Source organism: Motacilla alba, chromosome 1 (genome assembly GCF_015832195.1).
Source record: "Motacilla alba alba isolate MOTALB_02 chromosome 1, Motacilla_alba_V1.0_pri, whole genome shotgun sequence".
In the NCBI taxonomy this organism is placed as follows: Eukaryota; Metazoa; Chordata; class Aves; order Passeriformes; family Motacillidae; genus Motacilla; species Motacilla alba.
Window position 1 is genome coordinate 82,414,273 of NC_052016.1, and position 14,764 is coordinate 82,429,036.

Below are 14,764 nucleotides of genomic sequence, written 5' to 3' on the forward strand. Positions count from 1 at the left end.
AAGGGATTTTCAAAGCTGTGAAGGACAAATGGTGTCCTACTCTCTGCCAGTCACTGGCAATCAAGAGCCTTGTGGCTGCATGTTTTGCTATGGTCACTAAATGTGACACCAGTTGTCCTTCCAACCTAGAAAAGAAGTCCAGGAAGGTTTTATCACAGTTTCAAGTACTTAAAGGGCAGCTACAAAGATGACAGAGGCTCTGTCTTCACAAGAAGCCACAGGGAGTAGACAGGAGCATGGGTACAAGACCCATTAGGAGATAAAATACGGAAAATTTTACACTGACAACAATTGATCACTGGAAGAACTTCCCTAGTGATGAAGTCCTTATCACTGGAGGTTTTCACAACTTGACTAGAGAGGATGCTAAATAACCCAACTAAGCCCCTTTTTCCATTGAATATTGGACCAGATGGTCTTCCAAGGTCTTTTCAGAGAGAGGGCTATTCTTTGGTTTCATGGTTCTATTTCTGAAGAATCATGGATAGTGAGGAGTAGTAACAAAAAAACTAAAGCCACAGGTTAGTAGTGTCCTTTTTTGTTTTTCTTTTTAAAAATACAAAGAAGTGAAGGCATGGACACATGAGTGCCACACATGTGATTTCCATTTCTGCAATACTGGAAACAATGCTTGAGGATGAGAACCACAAGCAGCTTGAAGACAGTAAGTTCCTGGTAAGCAAGCAATATGGACTTTTAGAGTCATTTTATTTTGCAAGCTACATTAATTTCTTATGCAGTATTTGTGGGCAAAGCCACCTTATTTAATAAAACTATGCTGACCGGAAAAGGTCATAGCTGGAAAAAAATATTTCAATCGGAGAGGAAGGAAGAGTTGTGACCTGAGAAATAAGTCGTCTTCCATGTATGCCATACTATTTTAGAGAGCTTGTTTCCAGGTATCTGTCAATAAATAAGCTTTTGTCATTTGAATATACGCTTTCAACATCTTGCCATTGATTGCAGTGCCTGCAGTGGGTACCCACATCTTGGCCTCAAGAGAATATTTACCTGTCTCTCCCATACCTTGTGGTAGCCATAAATATGCACCACATTTACAGCCCTGCTCTGGATTTGAATCTAGCAGGGAATCTCTCTAGAGGGGAGAAGAAGGATTGTTACACAAATCAACTCAAATCACACCCAAAGGCTTCATTCTGAATCGATCCAGAAACTAACGCAACCCTCAAGATACATTCGTGATGTATTGTCTTCTTATTCTCAGGCTTTTCACAACCACACCACCAGAAGGGTTACCCCAGTAGTCAGAGTCTGCAGCCAAATGACTCTGCTGAGAACGAGACAGTAGCCTGTCCTGAAAAACAAGATCTCATTTCATTACAATTCACCTTCCTGCAGCTCTTTGGAGTGTAAGCTTTCAGAAAGAATCTATAAAAAGATTTAGAAAGATACAAGGGATTCTGAGGAAGATAATATTCAAATCATTTTTACTATTTAACTTGGGAGAAGTAAAAAAAGAGGATAGATGTATGTATTACACAGAAGTACTTTTTGGGTCACATGGCATTCTTTGGTGCATGACCGTTTCTGATGGTGGTAAAACAATAGCTGGTAAGGAGCAATATAACTGAGGCAAGGGGGTTGTAATACAGGCATTCTACAGCATGCATCTCTTCTGTTTCTGCTTTCTGGGTGCTGCCTTCAGGAAACCTGGGCCTATGTTATGTGTGAAGCACACACAGTTAGCCTGACACATTGGGATTCACTTGAGCAATTGCCTGTGAGCTGCACAGATGGCCAGAACACACAGTATGCTTTACGTGTTCTGGATGCATTGCACTGATTGCATATGCTCAGCAGTCTGTTATTCAAAACATTTAAACACTTGGCCACTGATCAAAGTTGTAGCTACTGCTCAGGCCAGGTCATTGATGTTCAGTAATCCTGGAGAAATGTTCTTTTCTCACTGGTCTTAAAGGAAGGGTTAAGCCTGCTTTTCCCTCACCGGTAGCATGACATTGTTGTGAGCAATAAGAACATGTGGAATCCATTGCTTCAAGTCATAAGGGACTAGAGAGGAGGCCAAGTGAATTTGAAGAATCAAAACAAATTTACATGTGAAGCATTGTTAGATGGACTCATAGACTCACAGAAACACAGAATGGGTCAGGTTGAAAGTGACCACTTTGGGTCAAACAGCCCAGCCTCCCTGCTAAAGCAGAGTGAGTCTAGAGCACGTGGCACAGGCTTTCATCCAAACAGTACTTGAATAACTCCATTGAGAGAGACTCCGCAACCTCCCTGCAGAGTCTGTTCCAGTGCATGGTCATTCACAGAGTAAAGAAGTTTTTCCTTATGTTCAGAAGGAACTTCCAGTGCATCAGTTTCTGTCTGTTGCCTCTTGTTGTATTGCTCAGCACCACCGAGAGAGCCTGGCTCCATCCTCTTCACACCCATGCTTTAAATATTTAGAGAAAGGACCTCTCTGAGTTGCCTCCTTGCAAAGCAAACACACCCAGCTCCCTCAGCCTTTCCTTGTAAGAGACATTCTCCAGACCCTGGGCCAACTGATTAGCCCTCTGCTGGACCTGCTCCAGGAATTCCATGTCTTGTTGTGGAGCCCAAACTCTTCACTTTATTTTACCACTAGACACTGACATTACTAGATCTGTATCTCCACAGGAAAATGCAGGAGGATGCTCAAAGTGACATTGTAGAGGTTGGTACCTCTCTCAGCAACCACAAGAGTACTCTAAAACAACTTTAGACCCCAAAGATCATTCACCAAGCTAAGTACTGAAAGTAATGAGGGTGAATCTGATAAGATACTAATTAAAAAATCCATTGTAGTTAAAGTAGAAAATACTTAATTTTTAAAAAATAAATGCGTAACAAAGAAAGGGTCCTTTATTCTCTGTGTATGGAAATAAACAGAGAATATTCCATGTACAAGCACATGGATGCCTTTTTATGATGCTCTGAAGCTCTTAGAAATGGCCTCAGTGGGCGTGACTTATTGAGGTGAATCATTGCTACCCTGAAGAACTTTGGGGGCTAATGTAGTATAAAATAATGAATGCTCTTCATCAGCTGACTTGATAAATTTGGTTCTGATTTATTTATTGCAAATAGAGAATGAGGATTAAAGTACCTAACACTGTAATTGAACTCAAGTCCTTTTCAAAATCCCTGTGAGAAAAGCACCACTGTACCTTTCATCTATTGTGATATAATCTTTTATCTGTGCTGCACTTCACGGTTCTTTATTAGCTCCCTGTACAACTATTTACTGTTCAGGATTACTTCAGGTGCCTTTCTGAATAAAAGTATCCTGGCTCTGGTAAAAAGAAAAGAGGAAAAAGGAGGAAAAAAAATCCTCATAGAAGCTTATCATGTGTATAAGGCACTTTAAAGAAAGACAGTAACTCAACCAACACATCAAACATAGTGTTATGAATATCATTCAAATCTAGTATTTAAATATTCCTAAATTAACAATGAATACAACTCCTAAAACTAGGAAATTTAGACAAATAACATTGCAAAATCACTTTTATTACCTATGATTGTCACCACTTTGAGTTCATTAGCATTTTAATAGTAAACCTTTATTTCAATAATTACTTTTTTTTCTTCTTAATTCTAAAGAGCACTGTTGATTTTGAAGACTGGTGATTAAAGGAAATATGACTTTTTTCATAAGGGCTAATTCTTCAACTGTTCATGTAATTACAGGCATGAAGGCTTGGCCATTGCAATTTCATAAAGGTCAGACTAATTCTCAGCCTAGGAGTACTCCTTTACTGGATACCTTCATTTATGTTTTTTGAAACAAGCATTGTTCGAAAAGTCACTGCTTGTCTCTCCCTCTCTGATATATTATGCAAAATACTTGCAAAGGGCAAATCAAAGTACTGCTTCAAAAAGGTAATATATACAAGAAAAGTGGATTTTAATTCTGCCGTGTTCTGAGGAAGATTTTGCCTCTCCTAGAACAAATTTGAAAGGCGGCCAACAGTCCTCACAAGATGTGGGATTCCCATTCTCTATGCTAGACATCATATTTAATACTTTACAGTTATCCATCAGTATTTTAAGAAACAAGTGAATTTGGGCTTTTGAACAACTTCATTTGCTGCATTGCTTATCCTAAAGTAGCTTGATCAGATACATTTTTTTATCAGTTCTCTCCTTCTAATCAACTTCCTGGATAGGAATGTTCCAGGGCTGTATTTTCATGGGATTACCAGCACTTCTGGCTTTTGCCCACATGTAGAGGAGCAATAAAATTATCTACATATTTTCTTTCTTTGTATGATCACAATTATAATTTGAAATCTAAGACTATTCATCATATCTGGATTTCAATCCTGAATGAAGCTGTGCATGATTAAAAACTAGTTTTTCCTTCAATGCCTATTGGCTGTGGTTCTTAGGATGTTTGACATCTGATAGGAAACACTTAGCTTTATACAGATGGGGAAAGAAGGCTGCATATGCTGATATCCCATAGGACAGTTCTTAATTGCCATCTATACTTTTATGCCTTTACTGACTATATATAAATCCCTCTGCATAGGTAAATCTATTAGAAGGTGACCTGCTAAGTTTTTAATTAAAAAAAAATAAGTTCTGCAGACCCCACTGTCCCCTTTTTATGATCTTCAGGTAAGGGAAAATAATGCATCAGGGATTCGTAGTATCATAATTAGCTTTTAAATGCAAAATTAACCTGAACTGTCTAAAAACCAAAGAGTCTCTTACAAAAGGTAAATGAATGACTACATAAATGACTCAATTTAACATCAGCACAAGGAAAAAAAAGACATAAAATCTTATCTTTATATATTTAAACTTCAAAATTGTCAATTTATTTATCTATACAGCAGTATATTTTGATATGAACACTTGGAACATCTGAGATTAAAAAAATAATGAAATCTGAATCCTTTTGTGGGGTCTTGTTGAAAATCCCAGAAAACAAAGAGCGGAGAAAGGATTTATTGGCATCATTAAACTTTTGATCTGTCATTACAATATATTTTTATTCTTCACATGCTGTTCTGTGCTGCAAATATTGTTTGTGTATTTATTATTCTTTAACAAATAAAACAGAGCTTGTGGAACATAGAACAGAAAAAAGATTTTTTTTTCTTCATCTTGGATGTAGAGGCAAATCTGCACTTATTTGTTATATTCCTGCATTTGTGCATATGGCATTTATTTTTGTACAGCTTTTCAGCTGAAGTGAAAGGCTTAAAAATAGTCTCATTTGAATCTTCCTCCTACCAAAGAGTAGGGTACTTGTGCCTGCTTAAGAGAAGAAACACCTGGAGTGGAGGTTTTGCCACTTGTAGATCAGCTCTAAACACGACTATACTTTGTTTCTTATCCTCCTGGGGCACGCTGATTATGTGTCTTTAATACCTGATAAAACATCTTAGTGATCTGAACTAGTCAGGCCAATGGAATGCAGTTATTGTGGAGAGCGACTGCCTGCATTGAAGGAGATGCTGAAAACTGGTTTTACTTACTTGTCATACAGACAACAAGCATTTGCCATAGCTCAGACAGCTATCAGTAGAAAAGGGAACACTTTGGTAATTAATACCCGCATCTTTATTTTCATTATGGCTCCCTATATTTTGGCTCTTTGCCAGTGAAGCATTAAAATCTCTTTGTCTTTTTTTCCAAGCTTATCTCCAGCCAAATAAGTCAAGACAGAGTTTCAAGATACCAGAATTTGTGTGGAATCTTCCATTTTATTTAGCAAATAAGTAATGCTAGTGGAAGTTGGGGTAACAGAGAGCAGCTGGCTCTGTGTGTGCATATGTTTAACGAGAGAGGAAATGGAGGTGGCTAAGTACAATGGCTTGCTTCCATGGTAAAGCAGGAGGTAAATCTGGTACTGTCCAATTGATTTGCTCAAGGTGTTTGCTGGAAATGGCTGCTGTCTTACCCATATATTGCATAGCGTGAACCTTGTATATTTGTCAGAAAGATTATTCTGGGTTTTCCCAGTGCAGCATGAGTTCTTTCCAAAAACAGCTGTACTGGGTGTCCAAAGCAGATGGTGTCACCAGACTTTGATTGTGGGCTCTCACTAATTTTGTTTTGCATTAAATAATAGATATTATTCCAAAACAGATGTTTGAATAGGGATGGTAGAAGAAAATCATGTTAAAATGTTGTGTGTAACTAAAATTCTTTTTTTTTTCAGGAAAGTGACCGGAAAAAAAATCAGGATTAATACAGGCATAATATGACTCTCTTTTTGAATCCAAAGTAGTGGAGACTAAATTCAATTAATGTTCTCATTCTCCCTCTTTCTTAATATTTTTAAAAGAATTCACCCTAACCACACATGAGATGAGGACACCTGTTTTAAATGCTGTGCAAATTAGCCAGGGGTTGGATATGTATTAGCAAATTTCTGTGCAGGAAATTCCATTATTGTGAATATTTTTAATGGAATCAGGGATTGCTGAAAAAAAGCAAAATGGTATTTCAAGAGGAGTTTGGTTAAGGATTTGAAAGAAACAAATGCAGAACAAAGGAATAAAATGGCTTTATGCGTCTAGCTTCTCCAGATGCCAATTAAAAATACACATAAAATACATATAATACAGTTTTTTGTAAGAATTGAAAGTACAGTTCTAGAAAAGTTTAAGATGATTTAAAGAGGCGCTGCTGCAATCACTTCTTCCCTCCCATACTTGCTCTTGCACTTCTGACCCTGCTTTGCAGTCTCTGACACTCTTTTGTCCTCAGTTGTGGTTATTTCAGAGAACTAGACTAGAAGAAAGCCAATATCTGGTGGCAAAAGAACATACTGTGAAAGGCCAGAATTATAAACAAAGTGTTGGGAAGGAAGACCATCTTGGAATAATCTAGTGAATTAAATAATGATTTAGTTTTATTAAAACACCTAGAATTAATTACTGACACATGCAGTTTCTAGGAAACCTCATCATGCAGGAGACATTAAACTTTAAAAAGCAAATGTAAACATGATGTGGAGAAAAATCCCATATGGTTGTGAAAAAAAAATAGCTTTTTCAAAAAAGTTAATTTTTATTAACTTTTATTAATAGAAAAGGTGAAAAATAGTAAACAAGACTTAGATATTTCCCACTACTAGAAAACTGGTGGAGGAATTGAAACTGGGAAGAATCAATCAGTTCTAAAACTTCCATTAAGTATAATTTTTATATTATTAATAAATAAATTTTAAAAAATAAAACACGGTGAAAAAAAAACCTTAACAAACATCCTAGACTACAGAGACCATTGCATTGATTATTAATTATTATAGCTGTTGTTATTTGCTTTCATTTAGAGATTTGTTTAATTAAGTCGTCCCAATTCTGTGCATTAACATATTTGTATTATGTGAACAGCTTGCACCCATTTCTTATTAGTAGAAATGTAATACAGCATTGAGTATTTAAAGCATTCAGCGGAAACTAGTAATAGAGTTGAATTAAGTTATTCTGGATATATACTGATAGTGGATTGCCAATGAACACAAAGAGCTTGGAATTCAGCCACTAAAATCCATCTGCAGAGCATTAATTTAGTTCCTAAAGGGGAGACCTGGGAACTCCTACCAAGAGGGAGTCAGAGGATTCTGTGTGAATGAGGGCAACTGAGAAATGATTGATTGTACTGACCTTGAAAGGAAGGACTTATAGCTTGACTATACATCTTTGAGACGAAAAGACTTAGGAGTTTTTCTTGTGAATAAAATTGGAATATTCCTTTAGTTGCAGTTGCATGCAGGGAACCATTGGCAAACTCAGATAATTTAGATGTTTGTAAGCAAAAGACTTGCCATTTCTATCAGTTCATTTTCTATCCCTATTCCTTTGGTTATCTGAGTACCTCAGGGCTGCTCCTCTTCTGACTTTTCCCTGCTGCTGTGCTCAAGGCACCTTGAAGGGTACCTCAGGCAGGGGTTCAATACCAGCAGCCTGGTAGATTCCCATCAGGAGTTATTTGGGCTGGTGACACGCATATCAGAAAGTAGAGCTTGTGCAGAACCCTAATTCCTTTCCAGACTACAAAAACTGGTGTGTAATAAGCCATTAACTTAGGAGAAGCGAGTAATTTCACTTTATTGGAATCTCCAGGCACCATTTTTTTAATTCCAGATACACTGACTTGCTTATTGTTTGCACGGCAATGAAAATTGTCCATTTTTTTAGTTTTACCTCTTTCCTTTGGTTTCTAAGATTTAGTGTTTCATCTGGGCTCCCTCAACAGCCTCAGAAAATGATCCAGTAAAAAACAAAGTAAATCATATACTGAGCAAATATTTTGTTCAATAGACTTCAGGCAGATCTGTCAAGAAAACATGCTAAACTCCTCTGACACAGAGTTTTAGCTACCCAAAAATCTCATCAGCAGAAGAGCAGTTACAATTTCTCATCAAATATGCTCTGATACAATCAAATTCAGATTTGCAGTCGAATATTCTACCTTGTTGCTACTGGAAATATGAAGCATTAGTCACCAAGACTGATGCAGAGAAAAGTGAATAGATTCTATAAGTCGGAATATTCACAGATTTTTCCACATTATCATATGAATTTTGAGAGGGTGACTAGGTTTTATTAACAATAAATTATCTTGAGCTGTTATTAAATCGTTCTCTTGGGCACAACACTGATAATGCCATATGTTACTTTTTTGTGTTTCTCATTCTCAGGTTTTTTAATTAAGGGTGGATGGGTGAAAGGAGTGATGTCTCATTAATTTAATTAATGGATTGAAAGGCCATATGACCATGAATTAACATGAATTGCTCTATGGAGAGACAACATTATTTTTTTGAGGAAATAAACATTGCACTGCCCTCTCGTCACCTAAGTAAAATAAGCAGAGATAATCAACAACCTGAACACAATCATTAAGAGATCAGGAAATTAAAAAAAACCCAAACTTTAAAAGGATTCTTACACATTAATTTCTTTTAAAGTTGCTACTTCAGCGTACTGAACTTTGAAAAAAATCTGTTAATTCATTTTGGTTATCATTTATTAGTCACCGAGGTACTTGCAAAGGAGAAAAAAATTGTTTTTTATTTGGGCTAAGAGAACAGAATTTAGGATATATGTGACAATTTTTATTTTACTTTTTCTGCCAATGAAATGGGACACTTGATGAGAGTTTTTTCTGTGCTTTAAGTTTCTCATCTGAAAAATTAGGATGTTCACTCACAAGCAGCTTTTTTAAGCACATATTAATGAAGAATGTGATATGTGGAAAAATGAGCACTGTTTAGCATGTTAAGGAATTCTAGAGAAAAAAAGTTTAATTTTTAAGGTAAGCACTTTAAGGATACTTAGAAATTCAAAGAGTCTTTGTAGTGCACTAGTTGATACCAGCATTTGATCACCAAAATAAGAGCTAGTTTTATTTAGGGGCTTTTTCTAAGATTTAGACACTTTGTCAAAATGTGTCTCTAGAAAAAAAGTAATTGTAACAGATGAATATACATTAAGCAGTAAAGTGGATATTTGAAATAATTAAAAAGAAGATATTTCTACAGCTAATCAGCAGTAAGTTATAATGACATTTAGGATGCAAGTGGTTCTGAAGGACAAGTTATGTATTCGTCTTCTCTTTGCTTGATTTCTTAAACAAATAGTTCCATGGGATTTAAAGAGTTTCAGTTTTTTGTGTGTGACATTTGTCATGGATTTTTAGAGGGATAAATGAATACATTGTTAGCTAAATATTTGGACATCAGAGTTTTTGATGTATTTGGTTCCTTATTACAACATGATAACATGTCTGCAGTAATATAAATGAAACAGACATGAGATTTAAATAGATGTAATAAAAATACTTTGTCCTGTCCCAGAAACAAAGAGAAATCATATATCTAATTACAAAAGAATATGAAATAATAATTCTTCTCAGTTTGCCTTATGACTTGAAGTACCTCCAATCTTTGAACCACATTCTATCAGAATGCTTATGGTCTTGATGCAGGTATGTGTTGGAGATTTTCTATTTACAAATGCTGCCAGAGTCACCAGTGGACCACTTACAGATGTATACAACTGAAGTGAAATCTGCATCTGAAAACCACTCAAAAAAGTGCATTTATGAAAGAACATGCCTGCTCTGCTACTGGTAGTGTTTTATGTGCAAAGAACTACTGCACCAGTCCGGTAACATTTTTTGTGTCTTCTGATTTTTTTTTCTAAGTACAGTTCAAGGTATAGTATTTTGCCCATAAAACCTTTTACCTTTTGACTCCTAAGTATCTTAAAGACCTGCTCTGTCTTCTACACTTTATATCAATAGCTGAGATCAACTGAGACATTTAAAGTGACAGCCTCTATATTTAGTTTAAATGTCATGGGTCAGGTGACACATTCTCCTTAGAGCAAAGCCTTAGATTTCTACAATTCACTTCTCCTGTTGTTACATCAGAATTAATTTTAGGCAGACTTCATTCACAAGCTGTATTCAGATAGAGCAGGTTGCTTAGGAAGGCTTCTGATCGACTGGGGAATTCTTTTCAGTCATTTGCCATTCTCAACTGTCAGTCTATATTGTTATGAGACATGCTTTCAAGAAGTCTTGCTGTATTTGTGCCTACATCTTTTTTATCCCATCCATTGGGAAAAAGAGCAGCTATACTGGGAAGTTGCTAGGACAGCAAGAATAGCCTCCTGAGTGGGTACACAGAGTGTATTTTGAGACCTCTAGTGAATGGGAAAAAAAAGCAGTAAAAAGCATTTTGTAATTTTAAATGTATAGAATAACTCAAAAATATTCTCTGCAGTAGGCACAGAGAATGCCTCACAAAAACGGAGCCATAGCTTCTATTTTGATCAGACTTCCTTATCTATAATACATTTTCGCCTCTCTTACACCTTCCATTAGGCTCTGGAATATATGAAGCTCACCAGCATGTAAAATATTCTTCATGATACCCACTGAGCTATTTTAGTTACACTGTTCAACTTTCAGCTGAAGTAAAGAAAGCAGGCAGGTTACAAGGGAGAAATTCTCTATGCAGCCCATCTCTTACCACTGTCTGCAGTGTCTATTGGGTTGACAGTCCAAATCCTATTGAAGTAAATGATGATGATGTGATCAAAACCTCACTGATTTAAAAGTTTATCTCTGACTGAGTTTCTGACCTGCAATCTAGGAGGGCCAGAACTATATATTTTGTGAGTCATTTAAACAAGGAGCAACTTTCTTCTCTGTCCACTTGTGTAAGTCAATTTATTTTCACGTGATGTGATTTAACATAATGAATCCCAACACGAACTCTGGTCAAATTTATTAGCCCTAGCAATTTCTATCCTGCACTTAGAAGACTTTGTCACTGTAACTCCTCAAAAGTTAAATGGGAACAAAGTTGAGCTAGGCCAAAACTGAAGTTTATAAATCTGTCTGAAGTTCTAGCCAGTCATTGGAAATACATAATACTGTAGAGTGTTCATGAACTTTAACAGCTATTTTGGCTGGTTAATATTTTAGTTATTTCTCTTGCTTTTGACATAATTCATTTTATCCCTTCAATTTAACTTATTATCTACATTTTAAACAAATTCCCATGGATTCAAAAAAGAAAAAAAGAAAAACAAATGTACAATTTCTTCAAAATTCCTTGCATGTTTACCTGGGTCCTCCTTTTTAAGTATCTTCTGCACTCCAATAATCAGTTCTCTTTTCTGTTTTTCCAGTGATTCTGGAATAGCTTGTTAGGCAGCATAAGAGGGGGAACAGAAGGGAAAGAAGAGATGATAATTTTTCTTGCACTAGTAATCTAAAATTATGGAAACTAAAATCAGGAAGTTTGAAAGTCTGTGTAAAAAATAAGCTTATATATCTGTATGAGTTATACATTCATATGCATCTATGCTCTCAAAACAATCCAGAAAATGTTTTCTAACTCTTCAGAAAAAAATGTATATATAGTATATTAAAAGTACATTTTAAATTCTATTTTTAAAATTAATTATGTATCACACGCATAATACAAACTGCAGCTGATAAAAGATAGTTATATTGCCTAAAGACTACATTTGAATCACAAATCAATTTGCCAGTAGAAAAAAAATTGATTAGTTTTTTTAAATACTCAGCATGACCCAAAGTTAAATACTTTTGGATTATAGGGCAGATAGTCCTGAAACTGTGCCACAATATTGTGTATGAGCTTCAAACACAGTTGCAGGAATATCTGCCTGTATTTCTCATCTGAAAGACAATAGAATCTTTACTGGAAAATTGTAACACATTCACAGTATTCTAGTGGTTAAGAATCTTTTTCTGATTTCCTGAATATATTTTATACATAGTCCAGTTTTCCTTATGTTCTTCAACTAAAGTAAATCTTTGGAGTTTTTGCTTTGTTTAAATTCCAAAACATCTCTAGACAGCAAATATATCTCATAGGGAGTTTTGTTAGTCTAGATAAACTAAATTATTTTAGTTCTCATCCAGATGTCCAGTCTTTTGAAACATCCAAATTGTCTTTGTTTGTAGCTATACCAACCTAAAGATGTATTAGACTACACAACAAGTAGTTCTCTGCGTATTAGTGTAGCTGCAAAGTGCATATAAGCACTACCTACAGCACTAATCTTTGCACTTGATGTAATAATATTTCATTCTGCAGCCAATAGAGAGAAATAACCCAAACAAGTTCTAAATCACTCAAAATACATGTGTCTCTACTCTGAAAAGAGAGAGAATGCTGAAGCAAATAAAGTCATAAATTAGGGATGTTGTGATCTTTATAAATACAGGATATTAAGGAGATAATTACTTTGAGTACTGAAACTGACTGTCTCAGGTCTAACCAGGCAAGATTTCTCAAAACAGAGGTTTTAGCACAAAAAGCATCTTCCTCCTATATTAGGATACAAATATCCTCTACACCAAAAAAAAAAAATCAAATATGCATCTTTGAAGGAAAATTTTTCTGTTCCCCACCCAGCCTCATGTTGCTTTGATTAAAAAAAAAAAAAATAAATTCATGCAACATTTAAAATATATTCTTACTCTAAACAGTAAGATAGGATAAGGACATTCTCAAAATGAAGGAAAAGAAAATATTAATGAATAATGTAAAATCTGACCTAACCTCTTTCTATGTCGACATTTATGTTTAGTTTTTGCTTCAGAAAAGAAAGTGTTGTATGAAACTTGTTCTATATCAACCTTAGTGCTAGAAGATATGATACCCAAGATAACATAATTTCATTTATTATCTAAACTGCAACAATATTTTTAAGCTGTTGTCTTCTTAGAATCCATTATAATATAAATTATTTTATTCTAAATAGCCCAAGATTCTTGGGCTAGATTATTTTATTCTATTTTAATCCTGGACTAGATTGTTTTATTCTAATTAGCTTTGTACTTCTTCTTACCCAAGCAGTAAGAAGAGAGGTATTTCACTGTTTTGCTTAAGAGTAGGATAAAGACGGCAGGATTTGTCACAAAATAAATTATGGGATTCCATAGTTTATAATAGTGTAGGTCAACTTACAAAGAAATTATTTTGGAAACCTCCAAAGCAGTACCAGCTCTAAATCATTAGACTCACTGTCATGAAGTACATTTCATTCATCATATTTTGTAAAAAATAAGTTATCCAACCTGTGCTGGCTCAGCAGTGTTCTGATGAAAATCACTAATAGGTTGATTCTAGCTCAGAAATTTGTGGACTCCTAGAAGATAAATGAGTCTCCAGAAAGAAAAAAATGAGCATTAGGGACACTCCCTAAACCACTATGGTTTTCTGACCTGTGCAACACAACAGGTATTGTACTTCAAATTTACTGTCCACTGCCACCTCCCATAGCAGAAAGCTTCAGGGAATGATAATGAAGTGTATTTTAGGGCACAATTCTTAGCTCTGCCAGTGGTATTCATTAACAGCAACATGGAAATCAGATAACTACAGCGGGTTTAAAACTGTGGGAGTAAAGCTGTCATTGAATCTCAAGGTTGTTGGAACTTGCTGACAAGTATTCTGCAGGAACTTTAATCTGTTATTTCCAAGTATCTACTGCAAAGTCTGTTCTAGGTATTCTGGAAAACAAAAACAAAAACAAAATGCTGTTCCCCCCAACAACAACACCAAAAACCCAAAAATAAAACAAAACAACAACAACAAAAAGAGAAACAAAAAAAATGTGTTATTTCATATTTGGCAAAAGTGGCAACACAGCCTGGTGGACATACATTTAATGTCATTAAAAAAACTGGGCAAGATGAAGGAGTTTCCACCCAAGCTGCTCACAGAAATCCATTTAGTGTGCCCTTGCAGCAGGGACAGCCAATCTGCAGATGAAAATGTGATCTCATAGCAGCCTTGCAAATTTGTATCAGGTTTGTCCCCACTTCAGGCTTTTCTGCTTCCTGGAAAGAAGGGGTATCATCACAAGCCATCATACTTTCTGATTCCCCAGTTCAGTCTGATGTCCACAAATGTTAAACATCCAAGGTCTCTTGCCTTCTGGGGTACAAGGATTTATAAATGTTTTATTCAAGAGAAAAAGGCGCAATAGGCACATACCTACAGATCTAATATGGAAAGATTGACCTCAAGCTGCTTTCACAAAGATGGGTATAAAATCTATGGCAGAATCTAGAAAAAAAGGATTGAAATCTTGACATGTTTTTAAACAGTGTCAAAAATCAATCATCTTTAATAACATTACTATTAGTATTTCATAATAGGTCTCCTCAGTTCAGTCTTGGGTCTTGGTTTTAGATTGTGTATGACATAGTATCTAGAATCATTATATAAAAGGGAAAA

General features: G+C 35.5%; 1 protein-coding gene across 9 annotated transcripts in view; it reads left to right on the forward strand.

Moving 5' to 3' along the window:
• GPC5 (glypican 5) overlaps positions 1-14,764 on the forward strand; it is a 603,769-nt gene that overhangs the window by 507,948 nt on the left and 81,057 nt on the right. Inside the window, exon 8 of one of the 9 annotated variants that reach the window (XM_038151851.1) lies at positions 9,961-11,669. The exons of the other annotated variants lie outside the window; for them this stretch is intronic. Coding sequence (XP_038007779.1) covers positions 9,961-10,040 — 80 coding nt within the window. The 3' untranslated portion in view covers positions 10,041-11,669. Of the gene's footprint in view, positions 1-9,960; positions 11,670-14,764 lie in introns of those variants that run through there. 9 annotated transcript variants of the gene reach the window in all.